The 21,398-nt window shown below is 36.6% G+C and overlaps 3 protein-coding genes across 3 annotated transcripts in view; all 3 read left to right on the top strand.

Annotated features, from left to right (window-relative positions):
- The window catches only part of LOC125856149 (probable LRR receptor-like serine/threonine-protein kinase At3g47570), a 16,909-nt gene extending 13,115 nt beyond the window's left edge, over nucleotides 1-3,794 (top strand). Inside the window, exons 2-3 of the mRNA XM_049535705.1 lie at nucleotides 3,251-3,631; nucleotides 3,760-3,794. Coding sequence (XP_049391662.1) covers nucleotides 3,251-3,631; nucleotides 3,760-3,794 — 416 coding nt within the window. The remainder of the gene's footprint in view (nucleotides 1-3,250; nucleotides 3,632-3,759) is intronic.
- The window catches only part of LOC125856939 (receptor kinase-like protein Xa21), a 73,814-nt gene that overhangs the window by 10,923 nt on the left and 41,493 nt on the right, over nucleotides 1-21,398 (top strand). The window lies entirely within an intron of this gene.
- On the top strand, nucleotides 3,828-5,564 carry LOC125856150 (receptor kinase-like protein Xa21). Its single transcript, XM_049535706.1, has 2 exons — nucleotides 3,828-5,089; nucleotides 5,218-5,564. Exons 1-2 carry the CDS (start codon nucleotides 3,865-3,867, stop codon nucleotides 5,562-5,564), a joined length of 1,572 nt encoding a protein of 523 aa, XP_049391663.1. The 5' UTR covers nucleotides 3,828-3,864.

The raw sequence follows: 21,398 nt of genomic DNA on the forward strand, positions 1-21,398 counted from the left end.
AAAAAAAAAAAAAAAAAAAAAAAAAAAAAAGAATATTATATTTTCCTTTCAGGAAAAGTAAAAACATTTATGGTAATGTTTTGTTTTTTCTTTAAGGAAAAATAAATCTTAAATTATGGTAAGAAAATCAGGGCAAAACCCTAACAAACTATTGATTAGTTTAAGCAAAAGTAAAATTAAATAATATTAAAAAAATAAATTCCTCTCTTGTGTCCATTTGTATTTTCAAAACATTATAGTTGCGAACCTAATAAGTATACTTATTAGTAATTAGTTGAGAATACCAAAATTACTCCAAGCCAAATAGCACATGATAATTTGATACGTTGTAAGGCAATATGTGTAGTGATTTTACATTTCTATACAAAATAGTAACAAGAAATTCCAGAAAGAGAAATAATCATAAATAAAGAATATAATTGAAACGATCCTTTCTAATTTATAAAAATCTATAAATGATAAAAATCTTACAAACAAACAATAGAAGATGGAAAAAGAAGGAACTTTACCATAAGAGAACGTAAAAATGCTAGTGGAAGAATTCAAGATAACAAAATTGTATTTGGTAGTGGTATATATTGATTTAGCTACAACTCTTCATATTCTTTAATTTAAGATTAAAAGTAGGGAAACCTTGATTCATGTACATTCTAGAAAACCTAAATAGCTCTTGTTCTTCCACATTCCCTTTCTAATAAATAATTAAAATAATATTATTAAAATTCTAGAAAACCTAAATAGCTCTTGTTCTTCCACATTCCCTTTCTAATAAATAACTTACAATTCAAAAAATAATTAAAATAATATTATTAAAATTCTAGAAATCCTAAATAGCGCTTGTTCTTCCACAATCCCTTTCTAATAAATAACTTACAATTCAAAAAATAATTAAAATAATATTATTTAATTAATTAGGAGTTTAGTTTAGTTTAGGGGTAAAATGGTATCCAACTTTTTATCTTTAGAGCTTTTCACTTTTAATAATATATGATGATGCAATATTTATGATGGTCGCGTGAATATATACCTTTAAAATACACTATTAATAGTGGAGGGGGTTAAAGGTCCTGCCCAAAGTTTGAGATTATAACAACAATTTCTATCAAAGTTCGGATATATTTAAGACTTTATTCCCTAAAAATAACAATCAGCTAAATATCAGGATCATATAGTCTAGGGAAAAAGGTTCGAAATATATCCAAACTTTGACCGAAATTGTTGTAACAATCCCAAACTTTGGGCAAGACCTATTACCCCGCACTATTTAATACTAGTGTATTTTAAAGATATATAGGTGTCCACATGGACATCATAAATATTGCATCATTATAAATAGTAACTTGTCCAGCTGGGCACTTATATATCCTTAAAATACACTATTAAATAGCGTAAGGGGTAATAGATCCTGTCCTAAGGTTGAAATTGTTACGGCAATTTTGGTCAAAATTCGAATATATTTCAGACTTTTTTCCAATAATTTATTTCTTGCTTACGTGAAGTTGTGAATATAGGAAATCTTAGCCTCCAATCTTTTTTTCAGGTTCATATTATTATAACAATAATGTTGCCCTTTTCATTTGAATTTGATTGAATATATTATATTTTGGAATTCAAAGAAAACAAAAATAAAAATAATAAAATAGATTTAAATTTTATTTTTATTTTAAAAAAAAAAAGTGAAACCACACGTGGCAACGTGTGTAGTATAGTGTGTGTCACGTTCGATTTTCTTCTAAAGAAAAGATTAAAATTTCTTCCATTTTGTGCTAATTAGTGAATGTGTGTTGTGTAACACAGTCTTATAAGGTTGATTTGAAGGATTGACTCCTATTGACTTGCTATTAACAATATAATGAAAATTTAGCAACAATTATTCTTTCTATTATGACTTTTATTTCGTTTTGTGAAACACAACCCAAATAATGACTTTTTTCTTTTTGCTACTTATTTTCCTCCTTTTAATCTGTTTTCACATTTTATTTGTTTTAGTGCTATATATAGTGGAGTAACTTTGGTCACTGGAAATACAACACACAAATTAATATGGAGAAGCACATCTTCTTATTGATTCTTCTCTTTCTAATTCAATTTTCTATATCACTTGCTTCCTCTAATGAGACTGACCAACAAGCTCTGTTAGCTTTCCAAAATCTTATTACAAGTCGTAATCATTTTTTGGCCAATAATTGGACCAAAAATACTTCCTTCTGCACTTGGTTTGGTGTCACTTGCACTCCAAAAAGCCAAAGGGTTATGACCTTGGCTCTTCCTGATTTGCAACTTCAAGGCACAATTTCCCCATCTTTGGCAAATTTGTCCTTTCTCAGTGTTCTCAATCTCCAGAACAACAGCTTCCACAGTGGCATCCCTTATGGACTTGGCCACATGCCTCGCTTGCGAGTTATTGATGTTAAAAACAATCAGCTCAACGGAAGTATACCAACAAGTCTATTTCAAAACCGGAGAGTTCAAGTAATTTCATTGGCTTTCAATGAACTCAGTGGTGAAATGTGGAGAGGCCCATGGTATGTACCCCAACTCAGAGTCTTAAATCTCGGGAACAATAGCCTCACTGGTATAATCCCTCCTTATGTTGGAAATGCCACAAAATTGATGAACATCAATTTGTCTGGGAATAGAATCAATGATAACATTCCAATGGAGATCAGTAATCTTAGCCAACTTGCATTTTTGTCCTTGTTCGATAATCAATTAACAGGTTCCATTCCTCCAACACTGTTTAATATCTCGTCGCTACTTGGCATATCTCTGTCATTCAATGGCCTTTCTGGTCCTCTCTTGCTAGATGAAGGGAATATTGTGTCAAATCTGAAGCATTTAAGTATGTCTAACAACCAAATTTCTGGTTGCATTCCTTCCAACATATGCCAACTCACAGAGCTCAAACTTTTGTCCATATCTTTCAACAACATAACTGGAGACATACCTAGAAATATTGGTTGTTTATCCAAACTCGAAAGGTTTTATATTGGTGAAAATCCAATAGAAGGGACTATTCCCACTTCATTGGGAAATATTTCTACTCTGCAATATCTTGATTGTGTCGACAATTGGATGAAGGGGCAAATTCCTCCGGAATTAGGGAAGCTATCAAATTTGAGGGAATTAAGCTTTGCCAATAATTCTAATCTTATTGGTCAAATTCCAGAGGCTGTTTTCAACATATCTTCTTTGGAAGTGATCAATTTTAGTTTGAATAACCTCTCGGGGAGAATTTCAACCACTACAGGTCTTCATCTTCCGAACCTTAAAGAACTTTACTTGGGAGACAATCAGCTTGAAGGGGAAATTCCATTGTTCATAACAAATGCTTCCAAGCTTCAGACACTGGCGCTAAATGATAACTCTCTCAAAGGAACTATTCCTAACAATTTGGGGAATCTTCGTGAGCTGCAAATACTGCTCCTACACACTAATCAACTTACCAATGAACCAAGAAAGCATGCGTTGAAATTCTTCAATTCTTTGGCGAACTATAGGATGTTGAGATATCTAGAAGTGGGTAACAATCCGTTGAGTGGCGTTCTGCCAAATTCTATTGGGAATCTCTCATCTACTATTGAAAAAAATTATTTAGCAGATGCACACATCAATGGCCTCATCCCCACAAGTATAGGCAACATGACCGGTCTTACATCCTTAAGCCTTGGCGGAAACAACTTGACAGGGAATATTCCTTCTGAGATTGGAAAGCTTAAACAACTCCAAGGGCTGTCTCTAGATAACAATAAATTGCAGGGACGTATTCCAGAGGCGGTATGCAATTTGTCTGATTTGGTTCAATTATTTCTGGATGGTAATGAGCTCTCTGGATTAATTCCAGAGTGCTTAGGAAATCTTAGCATGCTACAACATCTTTATTTGGATTCTAATAAATTTTCATCAAATTTTCCGTTGAGCCTTTGGAAGATGAGTGGTCTTCTCTATCTAGACGTGTCACAAAATTCAGTAGAGGGAGAAGTTTCATCAGAAATTGGAGGACTGAAAGCCATTGTAGAACTATATCTTTCCAGTAACCACTTTTCAGGAATGATACCAAGCACATTCGGGGAACTCCAAAACCTGCAGAATCTTGACCTGTCGAACAATTCATTTTTTGGCAAAATTCCATTATCCTTTGCCAACTTGATAAGCTTAAAAGACTTGAATTTGTCTTTAAATGCATTGTCAGGTACTATTCCTAAGTCTTTGGAAAAACTCTCATACCTTAAAAGCATTAATGTTTCATTTAATGATTTAGAAGGTGAAATACCGAGTGGTGGCGTGTTTGCAAATTCCACTATGCAATCATTTCTTGGGAACAAAGGTCTTTGCGGAATGCACATATTAGAGATTCCTGCTTGTGCTATCACTAATCCTGGAAAACAATCAAAGCTTAAGGAGGTTGTGCTAAAAATTGTTACTCCAGTGGTTATTGCATCCTTTCTGATATTCTTGTTTGTTTCAATTTGGATAATGAAACGACAAAAGAAAGGGAAGTCCAAAGATGTGGAGAAGGTACCGGAGATTGGGACTCATCAATTAGTTTCTTATCATGAGATTCAACAAGCAACAAATAATTTTGATGAATCCAATTTAATTGGTCAGGGAAGGTCTGGCTCTGTGTACAAAGGCACATTGTTTGGTGGAACTGCAGTGGCCATTAAGGCTCTCGATTTGGAAAATGATCAAGTATGCAAGAGGTTTGATACCGAATGCGAAGTGATGAGAAATGTTAGACACAGAAATCTTGTTTCAGTGATTACTACATGTTCTAGTGACTATATAAGAGCCTTTGTTCTGCGATATATGCCCAATGGGAGTCTTGAGAATTGGTTGTATAGAGAAGAGTCCCACTTGAACCTCCTTCAAAGAGTCACTGTAATGCTTGATGCAGCTATGGCAGTTGAATATCTACATCATGGTCATGTCACTCCAATAGTTCATTGCGACTTAAAGCCAGCCAACGTTCTTTTGGATGAAGATATGGTGGCTCATGTTGGTGATTTTGGAATCTCTAAGATTTTAGCTGTCAGCAAGTCCGTGGCACATACAGAGACATTGGGCACTCTTGGATACATTGCACCAGGTATAAAAAATCTACTCTCATTGATTTTGTCTTATCATAATTATATTAAGTCTCTCCAAGTTTTAGAAGTAAAAATAGAATTATTGTTGTATTTCAATTGAGTAACTTTTCTTCAATACTTTTCTAAGAATATGGCTCAGAAGGAATAGTGTCTTCTAGTGGTGATGTTTATAGCTACGGCATCATGTTGATGGAAGTCTTGACCAGAAGAAGGCCAACAGATGAAGAGGTATGCAATGAAAATCTTGACCTGAGGAAATGGATAATACAATCATTTGCAGGGAGTATGATGGACGTTGTGGATGCCAATATTTTTTGTGAGGAAGAACAAATCACTTGTAAAAGTGAAATCTGCATAGCCTCCATGATAGAATTGGCTTTAGACTGCACAAAGGAAATGCCAGAATCAAGAATAACCATGAAAGATGTAGTGAAGAGGCTTAACAAAATCAACAACGCATTTCTGGAAACATAGAAGTGATCGGCATCTGTTTGGATGGTGTTCTTTTCTGAGCTGCAAGTTAATATGATGCTTTTTGTTTACCTAGTTTCTTAAGTCGTTCGTACTTCCTGGAGACATGTACTGTTTGTACTTCAGAGTGTTGCATTTCCCTCCTTTTGTGATTTTAGATTTGAGTAGTCTTTAATATGATTTGAATGCTTGAATAAAATTAAGAAATATTATGCAAGTGTTTAGCTGCACTAATATACTTTCTTTTTGCCTCTACTTCATATTGAACTATTTATAAATGGAATGCTTAGTTGGCGTTGGTGAATTTTGCAGGTGAATGGACGACCAGATCCTAATAATTCAATAATTTTTACACACTTTGGTTAGAACCTAATTTCTCTAACGGAATCGTCAAGCTATTATAATCCATTTTAACCCGGTAAAAATAGAGTAGTACATATTGGAGATTATTCTAGTTTTTGTGTAACGTGTGTTGAACGTATATGTCATGTAAATTATTTGCAAGAATGATGTAATTAAAGTCACTTTGTAAAAATATTTATGACTTATTTTACCTTGCAAGTTCAAAAGTTTTAATTTTATTTTTAATCTTTTTACCTAGTCAAACACCATCACACAAATGAGGACAAGTAAAGTACTAATTTGCACTTATTAGAACTTAGAAGATGCATTATTACAACTAAAAATTAGTGTTATAATGCTATTTTGCACTAATTAGATTATTATTGATCCTTAAATTTTCACGAAAGAGGAGTTTTGCTCACTTTGAGATGATTAAAAGATCATATATAAAAAAATAAACTTCTATACAGCTAAACATAACTACTCATAGCATATCAACGAGGATTGTGATGGAGTGATGATACTCATTCATCCTTAGCAAAAAGTCTCTACCGGTTTGAACTCTATAGGATATAGAGTCATCCATGTTAAGGAATATTATACCGCAATGTGAAACTTCCTAACACAAATCAAAGTTTCCTCAATATGTGAATACCGAAAAGTGAATAAAAACCAAATGGTGTCGTAACAAATTGACAATAACAAATAAATAAAGATGTTTAATACACAAAATCAGGGGCTACAAGAAATTGAATAATAATCGTCAAGAAATTGTTTGAATCTTTGCTAGAGTAAGATGTAGCACTTGAATGATGCCCTCTGAATATTGTCGTCTTGTTATTTTCTCCATTATTTTGTATAAATTTTAGGAATAACATAGTTTTAATTTGAAATTACAATCTATCCCTATTTAGTTCGTAATTACATTAATCCCTGTAAAAGTAAAACAAATCGGATACATAATATAGAGAAAAGACTCAAATATGTCATCGTGAGAAAAGACTCATCTATATCATCCGTTAAACGTTTGGCTTATTTATGCCTTTTTGTTTGAGAAAAGGTTCATCCATGTCATTATTTGTTAACAGAAATGTCATAGATAATCCAAATTTTTAATGGATGGTATAGATGAGCTTTTTCTTAAAGTTTGTTGGCATATTTGAGCCTTTACCCTTTTAAAAAATAATTCAATTTATGATGTGGTCGAATCATAATTGATCATGTGTAAGAAATGGTTTTGAAAATTTCAAAATATTTTTAGTTTACAAATAATGGCATGGATGAACCTTATTCTTAGAGATTTGATATCGAATGCAAAGTGATGAGAAATGTTAGACACAGAAATCTTGTTCCAGTGATTACTACATGTTTTAGTGACTATATAAGAAACTTTGTTCTGCAATTTATGCCCAATGGTAGTCTAGAAAATTGGCTGTACAAAGAAGATCACCACTTGAACCTTCATCAAAGGGTCACTGTAATGCTTGATGCAGCTATGACAGTTGAATATCTACATCATGGTCATGTCACTCCAATAGTTCATTGCGACCTAAAGCCAGCCAATGCTCTGAAATTGTTAGGGAAGGATTTCTTTGTTTCCTCCGAATAAGTTCCACCACTCATAAAACCATCTAGGAATGATAGCCTTAGTGATGCTTGGACTATATTTGACAAACCAAGTATGTCTTGGCCTTAGGTACAAGAAGTTCATCCACGCTGACTTGTAGTCATACCAATTGTAGGTTTGTGGCCTATGTGTCACCGATAGTGCAATAGGAGTATGCAAATGGTCTGCAAACCATTCAAATGGATCCAGGATCTTCTTAATAGTAAACCTAGAATACTTGATGATAGTAGGGTTATTCTCATCCCTGGAGTGTTCAATCTCTATTGAATCGGTATCAATGAGAATAACTTCATAAATCTTCTTGTTTTAAGTGGATTATTAGTATCCACGAAATTCGAATCCGTGTAGCAAGGTCTGATCAGATTTCCTATATCAACATTGCCATATTCTTTATTTAATGCCATGAAAGGCAAAAGCTGCGAAATAACAAAGTCAAAAGTTTCTTCTTTTGGATTTGGTGTTGGAGGGATAGTTTTGGTTAATTCAGGATTAATTGATTGGGCGAAAGTTTCAGGTGCTTTCATTGTGTAGCTTTCTTTGGTTTGAATAGATTAGCTTGAAGATGCTCCTTTGTCAAAAAGTTTTGTTGGTCTAAGGTTGATCAACTTGGGGGGTGGTGGACAAGGTAGCCTGGGATAATCGGCTAGGGCTATGAATTTATTGTGAAAAGGCATTTCAGGCCTTTGGTGGATTTCGGCTTTTGTTGGAGCTAGAGGAGGATGAATAAATGGTTTAGCCATTTTAGCTTAGGGAAGATTTTCTCCTTTAGAAAGAGTGGTAGGCTTAAACGGCTTCATGCTTTCCCTGCAAGAATTCACAAGTTAGAAAATCTGGTAGAGAATTGTCTTTTCCTTTGATAAAATCAATTTTGAAATCGAAGCTGTCACGCCCCGAGCCTATACCCTGGGCGGGACCGGCACCCGAAGACCGTTGTTGGCCCCAGGCGAACCCTTGGCCTGGCTTTCTTAACTCAGTGGAAACTTAACTCAACAATACAACTCAATGCAATGAAAGGTTATAAAACAACCAACTGATGCATAACATGCCAAAAGGCAGCTCGAGTCTCAAAATAGAATATTTACATATAAACATAGATGAGAGACTCAATACTAACTGATTGACTGTCTATGAAGCCTCTAACATACTGAGATGGATGTTGAGACAGACCCCGCAACATCCTTATAACACAAAACTAAAAGAAACAAAATATCTGAGTCCTCTGGAAAGCAAGGAGGCTCACCATTGACTCTGGAGTGCTCAGCTGGATCAACGACGTGCAGGATGCTGATTTGGGGTACCTGTATCTGCATTGTCATAAGATGCAGGCCAACTGGCATCAGTACATTGAATGTACTAGTATGCGAGCTGGAAAGCTATACCATGACTTAAGCTTGAAAAGAGTACAATAGAACACTTACCTTGTCTCTGTTCAACTCATGAATAACTGAACTCAATATATAAAGCAATAAGACACATGCAATATATAAATCTTGTAAAACTCTTAAAACATGACGTAGAAATCATATTCATAATATCATGAAAATACCATGCTTCCTCTCAAGGTCTACTTGTGCAATGTATGAATGAAGTCCCATAACTCCCATCCATACTAAGCAGAACCCTCGAGGAACCATACTCTTTCTACTGTGGGAGCTTCTCTAACCGACAAACCACCACTATGAATATGAGTGGTGATACAACGTTTTACCTCACGTTGCCCGAGGACCATCCTATACCTTGCCGTGATATAGGAAGCTAATGATACAACGTTTTACCTCACGTTGCTTAAGGACTATCCTATACCTGGTCTTGATATAGGAAGCTAACTTTACTAAGTAGATCCACTAGCTTAACTTTACAGGTTCATCTAAAAAGTATGACCCGTTAACTCCCATGTTGGCTACATGGTTCTTACGGAGAGTTGAGTTTAATATGAACTCGCGTCCCCAAATCGGTGCTCGATACTACTCCCAAAATGCTTTTGACTCATAAGTGTTTTAAACACATCTTTCTTTAAATGAGATAATTACTCAAAATCTAGCCCAAAGGCTCACTTGGAAACGAAGTTCCTTTTTCTTGAAAACTAGCCCTAAGGCTCTTTTGGAATCATAGTTCCTTTCTTACTCAAATGTAAAAACATTTAGAAACTTCTTTGGGAATACATAGTTCCCTAATAGCTTTTGAGAAATGAACTCAACTTACACTCTTGACTTAACTTGGGTCTTGAGACTCCTTACTTAGCTTGAAACTCTAAGCTCTTTGCTTGACTTGAAACTTGAGTCTAAAAATGAAGTTAAAACGTTCAATGAAGACTCTTGAAAAGCTTGGAGGACTTGCTTGAACTTACTTCTTAACATGGCTTGACTTGACTCTAACTTCTCTTTAACTTGATACTAACTTGCCTTGAATTGAACTATGGATTCAAGGTATATGATCACACGTATTTGGATGAGTTCGGGATGTTTAGAAACACTTTGGGGTGTTGGAAACAACTAGGGAACATAGGTATAACACCTAGGAACATACATGAGAAAGCATGGAAGAATGGGGGAAACTTGGCGTCCTTGGCGCTCTGCAAGGCGCGGAGCGCCAGCCCTCGAAAGTCAGAGGTCACCTGCTGGCGCTCTGAGAGGCGCGGCGCCCCAAGGGGAAAACCTCAGAGCCCGTGACGCGCCAACCCCCTTGCCCAGAAACTCGACTTTTCTCCCCTTTTTCTTCAACTCTAAACCATCCGTACTTCAAAGGATCTAACCCCAAACACCAAGGATCATCATATCCCTCAACATACCATGGATTACAACTCAAAACTCAACCCAATCATGTCTCACAACCAACAACAACTTCAACAACACAACTAACAACATCAACAACAACTAACAACTTTAACAACAATTCCAATCTTTCCTCAAATCATAAAATGAGTTTGGTGTGTGGGGGAAAATATAAACTCACACTAAGAACTCACATACCTTGATAGGGATCACCCCCGACGATTTCCACGACGGAAACTTGTTGATCTCCTCTTCTTCTCTTCTTCTTCTTCTCCTTCTTCTCTTCTTCACTCTCAAGAACCCTAACTTTCTCTCTTTAAAATGGAATAAAAATGATCCAAATTCAGCCTAACACACCATATAATCCCAAAAGAAACGGCTAGGGAAAAAGACCAAAATGCCCTTAATTTCCCGAACAGATTTCCCTGCCAACTGCCCAACTTCTAAAAGGCATAACTAACTCATACGAACTCGGAATCGAGAAAACTCGGTGGCGTTGGAAAGATCATTCCATAAGCTTCACAGCCATAACTGGAACTACTCCTAACTCATCTTGAGCTGGAAGTTATGACTGCTCAAAGTTGGCCAAAACTCACTGATTTCCACACTTAGCCAAATTCCAGATTTTCAAATCCTTTCCAAAAATGAAAACTTTCAAATTCCAAGCCTCTTATTAGCTATTTCAAATTGTCGGATGTTACAGAAGCTAGATAGTAGAGCTTGCCATCTAGCAAAGATTTGTTTTGAAACAAGATTTTTAACATCTTTTTGTAAAATCTCTTTAGCAGACTTACAATCTACTCTTAATAAAAATTCCTTGTTAATAAGATCGTCTTGAAATTTTTGATACAAAGCACAATAGACAAAACTTCTTTTTTAACAGTTGAATAATTTTTTTGTGCGGAATTCCAGATTCCGGATGTAAAATGAACAAGATGCTCTATAGATTCAAGATCTATCTTTCGCTTTAGGATTCCTCCGTAACCTGCATCTGAAGCATCAGTTTCAACAATCATGTATGCATCAGGGTTGGGGATTCCTAGACATGGAATATTTTGGTCTAAAGCTTTTACATGAATGACAACTTTGGTTTGTTCAGAACTCCAAGGGATTGGATTTTTTCTATGTCTTTTATACAAAGGCTCACAAACATGTCTGACTTTCGAAATGAAATCAACTACAAAGTTCAGGCTTACTAAGAACCTCTGAAGTTGGGTTTTATCAAGAATTTCATCAGGAAATTTAGATGAGAACTCAATGGCCCTGCAAATAGGTTTATAAGTACCTTGATAAAGATCATGACCCAAAAACCTAATGGTGGTCAGAAATAGTACCATCTTTTTAGAACTAACAACCAAACCATTATTTTTTACAATCTTATAGAAAGTATTAAGGTGTTTAAAATGAGAATCAATGTTCTTAGAAAAAATCAGCACATCATCTATATAAATAATAGACATATAAGAGTAATCATTGAATATGGAATTCATGATGTTTTAAAATTCTGAAGGGGCATTTTTAAGCCCAAAAGGCATGACATTCCATTCATATTGTCCAAATGGGACATTGAACGCAATTTTATATTTATCTTTTTCCGAAATTTGAATTTGTCAGAAACCCGATTTCATATCAAACTTGCTATAAACATTAGCTTTGAAAGTCCTTTTGGGATACCTGATCCATTTTAAAACGGAGTTAAGGGGTTTATAATTGATTACCAGCCTTGGTGTTCCTCTTTCTTTCTCCGCATTTTTATTAACGTATTAAGCAGAACAACTCCAAGGTGATTTAGAAACCCTCATAATCTTATTTTTTAAAAGAGTGTCAATCTCTTTCTTACAAAATTCCATCATCTCGTGATTCATCTGAATGGGCCTTGCCTTAGTGGAAATGGCCTGTTCATTGAATCCTTCAATGTATGGCAAGTTAGCGATATGCATTTTATGTTCCTAAAAAGCATTTGGAAAATCAGATCATATTTCTTGTTCAAAAGTCTTTTGAAGATTGGTGTAACATCTGACAATTTGAAATAACTATGAAAAGGCTTAGAATTGGAATTACTCATTTTTGGAAGGAATTCAAATCTAGAAATTTGGTTAAGTATGGAAAAAAATGAGTTTTTGGCCAACTTTGAGCAGTTATAACTCCTAGATCAGGATGATTTAGGTGTAGTTCCAGTTATGTTTGCGAAGCTCGTGGAGTGATATTTCCAACGCCGCCGAGTTTGCTCGATTCCGAGTTCGTATGAGTGAGTTATGCCCTTTGGAAGTTGGGCAGTTGGCAGGGAAGTCCGTCCGGAAATTTTAAGGGTATTTTGGTCTTTTCCCTAACCAATTCTTTTGGTTATATTAGTGTGTTAGACTGATATTTTGAGCAGTTTTTCCCATTTTAAAGAGTGAGAGTGAGGGTTTGTGAGTGAAGAGGAGAAGAAGAGGAGAAAGAGAAGATCAAGCAAGGTTTCGTCAAAGATCGTCGTGGATATCGTCGGGGGTGATACCTACTAGGTATGTGAGTTCATAGTGTTGGGTTGGTTCTTTCCCCCACACGCCAAACTCGTTTTATTTTCGAGAAAAGATTGGTTGTGTTGTTGATATTGTTGGTTGTGTTGTTGTTGAAGTTCTTGTTGATTTGGGACATGTTTTCGGTTGTGATTTTGAGTTGAATCCATTGTATATTGAGGGGATTTATGATTGTAAGTGTTTGGGGCTGCAACCCTTGAGGTTGAGAAGGTTTAGAGTTGGAGAAATGAAGGAGAAAAGTCGAAGTTTCGAGGAAAAGGGCTGGCACGTCGCGCTTGCCAGCGCCCCCCAAAAGGGCCTCTGAGGTTTTCCCCTTGGGGCGGCGCACCTAGCAGAGCACTAGGAGGCCCCTTCTGAACTTTGGGGGCTGGCGCCCCACGCCTCTCAGAGCGCCAAGGGTTCCAACATTTTCCCATTCTTTCCCCACTTTCCCATGCATGCTCCATGGTATTGTACCTATGTTCCATAGTTGTTTCCAACACTCCAAAGTATGTCTAAACGTCAAGAACTCATCCGTAAACGTGTGATCATACACCTTGAATCCATAATCCAATTCAAGGCGAGTTCGGATCAAAGTCAATTGAAGTTAGAAGTCAAGTCTAGAAGTTAAGAAGTAAGTCAAAGCAAACTTTCAAAGTTGTTCAAGAGTCTTTATTGAACGTTTTAACTTCATTTTAAGGCTCAAGTTTCAAGTTGAGTAAAGAGTAGAGAGTTTCAAGTTAAGCCAAAGGTATAAAGTTGAGTTCATTTCTCAAAAGTTATTAGGGAACTATGTATTCCCAAAGAAGTTTTAAAGAAATGTTTTCACATTTAAACAAGATTGGAAATTGAGATTTCCAAGATAGCCTTCGAGCTAAGTTTTTGAGTAATTATCTCATATCAGCAGGAATAAATATGTTTTAAAAACATAAAGGGCCAGTACATTTTTGGGAGTAGTATTGAGCACCGAGTTGGGGGAGCGTTCAAAGAACCCACAGCTCCCACAGAACCATGTAGCCATCATGGGTAGAAGAGGTTCATACATTTTAGATGAATCCTTTTCAAATTAGACTAGTGGATCCATTAGGCAGTTCAGGTCCTATACCTTTGGCCGGGTATAGGATGCTCTGGCAGCGTGAGGTCGATCGCTGTATCATCACTATAGCTCTTATGTGATGGTTGTCGGTTAGAGAAACTCCCACATCAATTATTGTATTTTTTTATATACATCAGTTCATTTGTATTTCTATATACATCTCAGGTTTATTGTATCTTTGTATACACACAGAGTTTATAGCAGGTTTTAAACAACTTTTCTTTATATTGCACTTGTTTTAAATTGCATTATATTGAAATGAGTCAGTCAGGTTGAGTTGAGTTGAGCCAGGTAAGTTAGTCAGTTTCTTCCAGATTTCTTTCTAGCCTATGTTGCTTAGCTTTCCAGCTCGCATACTCGTACATTCGATGTACTGATGCCAGTTGGCCTGCATCTTATTATGATGCAGACGCAGGTACCCAGGATCAGCATCTAGCACGCCGTTGATCCAGTTGAGCACTCTAGAGTCAGTGGTGAGCCTCCTTGCTTTCCGGAGGACTCGATTATTTTGTTCTCTTAGTTTTGTTTTATTAGGATGTTGCGGGGTCTGTCCCAACATCCATCTCAGTATTATAGAGGCTTCATAGACAATCAGACAGTTAGTTTTGAGTCTCGCATTTATGTATATATGTAAATATTCGATTTTGAGACTCGAGTTGCCTTTTTGGCCAAATATTATCAGTTGGGTTATTTTATAACCTTGCATTGCATTGAATTATGATCTTGAGGTATGTTTCCGCTGAGTTAGGAAAGCCAGGCCAAGGGTTCGCTTGGGGGCCAGCAATGGTCTTCGAGTGCCGGCCACGTCTAGGTTGTAGGCTCGGGGTGTGACAATTGGCTATCTTAGTAATAATATCTGAGGTTTTTAAAATCTTTTCAATTTTCTTTACTAGAATTTTATCCTTTAAAAAGTTGATATGTTGAGAAAGGTTATTAATACTGAAAATTGTGTTTTCCCTGATAAAATCACTTTCATCCTGTGAAAATGTTTTGACAAAAGGAAAATGTAAATCTTTTCCAAGTATAGTAGTATTAATACCCTCTAAATCAGTAAAATAAGGTTTTATCTTAGTAATAAAAGGTATTCCAAGAATGATATCTTCATTAATATCCTCAGTAATCACAAAATCATTTGTTAAACAAATGCCATTGTTGAAAATATGAGCTTTAGAAAGCTTATAATTAATTTTCAAAGGTTCTCCTGTAGCGGAGTAAAGTTTTGAAGTACTTTTTTGCAAATACTTAGTTGGAACAATACCTTTTACTATGCAGTTCCGATTTGCATCACTGTCACGCAAAGCAATTTTGTTAATCACAAAAGTTTTATTGACAACAATCTTAACAGAAATATGATGACTCTGAGGCCTAATCGAAGAAATGTTTGTAACTCCTGGGATACAGAAGTGGAAGTATGGTTCCCTGTATCAACAGTGACAATTGTTTCAACCGAATGATCATTATTGATAGAGTCATCCTCATTACCTTGTGATGATCCATGGTCTGAATCAACTTCCAGTAAAGTGGACTTCTTGAGGACCTTGTCAGTAAGAACATCAATTTCGACTTTTCCTAGCCGAGATTTGATATCTTTAATATCTTTTTTGAGATTTGATACTTCATGTCGAAGATCCGAAATAGAAGGTTCAGAATGGCTATCTGAGCGATTCATGATCTGCTTCATGTTAAAAGGTTCAACTATCGGACGGGGTTTTGGTTTGTCCGTGTTGAGAATAAGATTTTTGAGATGTAGAAGAAATTGATTTCTAGCCTCATCGTCATTTATATGTTGAATGACATCAAATAGTGCTTATTTTGAGTGACCTGAAAGGACTCAAATGTTATGAGGTGTACTATCACAAGTACAAAAAGCTTCAGTACAAGTGCAATCTTTTCTTGATTGGCTGATGTCTTATTTATCATCAAGATCAATGTCTTCATCATCACTGTATTCATCAGATGTACCTGAAGATTCAGAAAAAGGTTTGTCAAAAATAGCAAGAAGCTTACCCTTGGTTTCTTCATCTATGCCAAGAAGGTTGTTCTTTTTTTTCTTGGTGCTTGAGCGACATTCACTAGCCTTATGGCCAGTCTTGCCACATGTCCAACATGCATCTGCTTTAGCATCTCTAAAACTCCTGGACCAATATTTCTTTCTTCTAGGTTTGGCAGAATCAACTCTTCTTCGGGATTTCTTTCGATGAGACTTCTCTTTTTTTTGTCTTTCTTTACTTTATCTGGGGAGTGATAAAGCCAAAGTCTCGACAAAAACTTCCAAGTTCTCTCTTAGAAGAAGACTACTCTTTCTAGAGATGATTCTTGAGTTTAATGTATGTATAAAGTTCAAGCCCTACAATGTTGATGGTGCTTACCAAGTCACTATAAGTTAGCTGACTATAAGGAATACGACCATCATTGCTATCCTAAATCTTCATCCTTACTTTGTCTGCAAAGAGATGAGGTAATCCGCTGAGGATGCGTTCCTCCAAAAAATACAAATTACAGTCTGGACGAATCATAACTTTGTTGAGAAATGCATGTTTATAATAGATGAAGATGTCTAGATTCGGACAACTGAGATTATTCAGGATTTGAAGACTCCTATCCTGGAAGAGCTTTGGTTCGCCAATGAAATGCTTAGCAATATGATAAAGGAGTGTGGCACATGCATCTTCCCTAGTAACTTGAGAAGTGGATGGAGTGCCTCCTTCCATTTTAACAACTGTCTCCATTGCAATGGCATTAATAATGAGATGCTTAGTCTCATCATTGCAGTAGTTGTCCCACCAATGTCTTAGCATTTTGGTGAAACCTGCAGCAATCATAGTGGCAGCTTCCCTATCTGCAGAACCTTGCATCTTATAAGTGGTAATGGCAACACCCATTTAATGGATTTTATTGTATACTTGATGCTCAGCCAGACCATCAATGTTCCATTATGTAATGCTTATTCCTTCATAAGAAAAAGTAGATAATAATGCATTTTCTTCATACTGCAAGTCTGGGAAAGAAGGTTTGCTATGGTAATTTTTCATATTATGAAAACGACCATTGGATAGTTTTTGAAGAAGGGTAGATTTCTCTTGAAGGGTAGAAACCTTTTTTGGGGTTTTATCATCTTTTTTGGAGACGTAGAAATTAGTGAGTTGTTCATTGATTCTTTCAATGATTTTTCCTGAGACTTTAAAAGTATCAGAAAGTTTAGGAATTTTTTTTTGGAAAATTCGGGGTGCTTGAATTCTGAGTTGGGTTCAATATCATGATTGGATGAAGTAGAAGCAGGAGTTGGTCTTATACTAATGGTAGGTTTGGTATCTTCTATTTGTCTGGAGATGACACGAATAATTTGGTTTGAGTAGTCTATATAATCATCATCCTCCTCACTGTCGTCGTCAGTGCCCTCAACAGGAGACGATATAGATGTAGGTCGACGAACGAGGTTCAACACGTGTTCTTGGATTTGGTGAACTGTCGCACTCATGTTTTCTTGTTCAATTACTTTTTTTCGCTCAGACTCTTGTAGTGCGGCTGTCAGTTTTTCTATCAGTGCCGACAAAGCAGCGATCTGAACACTATTAATTGCCTCGGCTTGACGTGAAGATCCAATACCTTCTAAGCCTGACATGAGTCGTCATACATCATTTCGAGAGCCTCGACCGTAGACTCTATCCTTGTGTGCCCCCTACCACTTTTTCTATCCAAATTTGATTGGACAGTTCATGTGCCATTTGGATCGAACTATTTAGATTCTCATTCACGTACTGGTGATACTCACCCTGTATAATAAAAATTAAAATTAGCATATATATATATATATATATGTTGACTATTGATATTCATTATTAATATTAATTAAATAACTTACAAAAGTTTGTTCGGTCCTTTCCTCCACCCACACATCCGGATCTGACTTATTTTCTTTCTTCTTCACATGAGTCTTCTTGAAAACCTCCAGTACAAGGGGAGTGCTCCCCATTTCTTTTTCCTATAAATAAAAATGAAATTTATATTATAACGATATTAATCAACTAAGTATTTATTTAAAAGATTGAATTAGAACTTACCATCTCTCTTGTAATTGCTCCAACGCTCTTTGCGCCTTCAGTGTGCAATAAGCCACCCTTAAGACTGCCTCTAGCCTTTTTGGCTTGTTCGGACATCACCATGAACTTATCCGTCTTTCAATATTGGCGCAATTCATCAAATACATGAGGCAACATCCGACTCGAACACTGATCAGTATCCCGGGATTTCTTTAGCCAGCTAGACAGTCTCGCGGATGCCCTTCTCTCAAATGTGGTCACAATGACCATATTAAACCTCGGTTCCCAAGTACACAAATTCTGAAAAACATGAATATTGTTAGATAATTAAAAAAAAGTAAAGTATACTAAGATTATTAAACTTAACTAAAAAATTGTTTACCTTAAACTGATTAAACATCGTCTGAGGTATACTGATGAGTCGACAAATTGGACTCATTTAGGGCTATATTTTAATAGAAATTGTGTCCTCAAATGTTTATTTTAGCTCAATATTTGATGAAAGCCCTTAAGTTTTAGATATTTGAAGTTTGAAGGAAAGCATGGACACTACATCGCAAAAAAGAATGAAAAGGCTAAAAAGAATGAAGAAATGAAGGCCTTAGGATCACCGAGTCCACTTGGCGAGTCGCCGAAGGGTCTTACTTCGCCTTTTGTTTCAATGTGCTCAGCCCTGAAGGAAAGGATCAACTCGGTGGAAAACGAGAGTAGTTGACGCATAGCCAAGAAGTTCCGCAAAGCAGTACCATGTCGCCCAATGACCCAGAGCACGACGATGCTGAAGGCTGGTGCAAGACGGCAATGAACTACACCAAAGGGTGAATCGTTGAGTTGATCGGCGATTTCGACTAACGGTGACGAATGATCCGCTGCAGCGCAAATCTGTGAAAACTATAATTACTAGGTAGAGTTGTAGTTTTAGGAGTCGAACAATTATTATAATTTTGTTATAGAATAGTACTTTTTATATTTTTGCTCCAAGTTTGAGAGGGTTTTGAAGAACTTGAAGGTTCAAAGGATTTCAATTCTAAGGATTTGGGTTTGGGTCTTCGGATTCTTATCTCTTAGCTTGTAAGAAGACTTAAATCTTCATACCCATTTGAATACAAACTCAATTTGGTATCAATTTCTATCTCTTCTACATGTGTGGCTAAAACCCCCAATTCTTGGGGTGTGATTTTGTGAATATGGGTTAGATTAGTTGTTGGGTCTTGCTTGCTGATAGTTTAAATGTACTTTAAATATGATTTTGTCTAGTAGTTGTATATGAATCTAATGGATTTGTAGTTGCAAATACAAGTTCACTCATGTGTTTTCGGCTTGCTCGAGAGAGAGGTCGTAAAACTAAGACTACTAGATTGATGCCAGTTGGAGTGGGTCAAATGAAATTCAGCCCGAGAGGGTGAATCCTAGTCCCATGTCCACACACTTAGCTCGAGAGAGTGAGTGGGTTAAGGCGTAGGTTGGACTTCATGTGGAAAATGGGTGTTCGAGAGGAACACATTTGAAATGGGTAAGTTGCTCGAGAGAGAGCTTATCCCTCTTAAAGCTTAGCCTAGTCATAATTAATCTATAATTTCTCTATTAAAAGCATGTACCCAATAATCTTGTTTAATTCGTATTCCGGTCACATCCCAAGAATCCCACTTTCATTATCTAGATCACTTTGCATTTTTTCTATTTTTGCTTACTTGTGACAAACCCCCATTGTTAATTGACACTCTTGTGTCCCCCTTTAATTTACAATATTTTTAATCGTTAATGTATTTAGCTACGACTAATTAGAACTTAATTTTATTTTTCTATTAATTCTCTAAACCACTCTCTTGGGAACGATCCCAACCCTTGGTTGGGTTACTAAACTATTATACGATCGTAGACACTTGCATTGGAAGTTGTGTCTTGATTACGCAAATATCAAAATGGCGCCGCTGCCGGAGAGTGGTGTTATTTGAGAATTCTTAGTTAAGTAGAATTTCTAATTTTAATAGTCGTAGTTTTACTAATTTTATTTTTAGTTTTGTTTTTGTCTAAGTTGTTGTATGCAGAAACACTAAGCATGGCTCTGGGAAGTGGTGGCATGTTAGTTGAGGTGAACCAAGAAGTCGAGGGTGACTTCAAGTTAGCTGCACTGGTAACTCAGTTGAACGACTTGGCCACCAAAATCTCAAAGCTAGAAAACCAGTACAAGAGCCAAAGGAGGCACATACCTCCTTATGAGCGAGAAAGGTCTTGGAGCAATTAAAGTAAACGTGTTGAGGGAATGCTCTCAATCATTCTCAACAAGGTAAGTGAACGTGATAGGGTGCTGGAAGAAATGAAAGAGAACATCAAATTAATGAAACAAATGATTGGTTCTCATTCCAGATCCATTCAGCTATGCGAGAACCTCACGGGTCATGCGATGCCTTATCTCCATTAGGCACAAAGCAGGGGGTTGCCAAATGATGTTTTGGCTAACCCCAAAAGTGAAGTTTAGGCATTACCCCACGTCGTACCACGACGCTAACTAAGGTGATGTTTGGGAGGCAACCCAAAACCCTTAACTGCTTTAATCTTGATTAGAAATAATGGTGTGTTGATGTTGTAGGTTTGAGTGCGGAAAGTGTTGATAGGTGCAGCTTGGCGAGAAAATGTTCTATTCGATGCAACACCAATTAGACGGCGATCCCGATGAAGACGGGCATTTGGTCCGTCACGTTGATTGGAGGTCCTGTAAAACTCGGGGAAGTAAGTAATAATTTGGCGCGTCGCTGAGTGGATCAACGGGGAAACTAATGTCGCGCAATGGACGCGAGCTGGATGGGTACTAGTATCCAAAGGTTTTAAAGTTTCAAAGTCTTCACTTTTCCCCAAATTCACCCTTAGTAAGTATTTTCAATACTTTTACATTCCAAATATTTTAGTCGTTGATCTGTGCTTGGAGTTGGATTACTTTGCCACCTAGCACTTCAAATATCATCTTAATCAGCAAATAAGGTAAGTTTGATTTGTAAATCTTGCCCATTTTGTCTTGATTTTTGAACTCTCTTTGTGTTGCACGTAGAACTCAGTTACTTTTTTGTGGGATTATGCGTGCGTGATGTTTATCATGATCAAGTGTTATGGGTCTGGGCTTAATTGTACTAGTGCATAGTTTACTTTTGTTTTCGGGGGTTACGTGGTTGGAGTCGAGAAGATAGGTTGGAAATAGGCACGTTTGGACGTTAGGCGAGCTGGGTCATGCTTGCTAAACCACTCGGTGGTTCACCTAATAACCCCATATTGCCTTTAATTTCATGCTACTTGTGATATGGGTTCTGTAACTTTCGGTGAGAAGTTCTTGATCGCCAAAAGCATTCGGCGACTGGCCGAACGTTCCCTTGATCATCATTTCTCTTTACCCCTGAACCCCTTTTGCACTATATCCTTAGGCGGATAAAACCCTGCTCGCCAAAGCAACTTGGCGACTCGCTGATCCATT

This window comes from Solanum stenotomum, chromosome 2 (assembly GCF_019186545.1).
Source record: "Solanum stenotomum isolate F172 chromosome 2, ASM1918654v1, whole genome shotgun sequence".
NCBI lineage: Eukaryota > Viridiplantae > Streptophyta > Magnoliopsida > Solanales > Solanaceae > Solanum > Solanum stenotomum.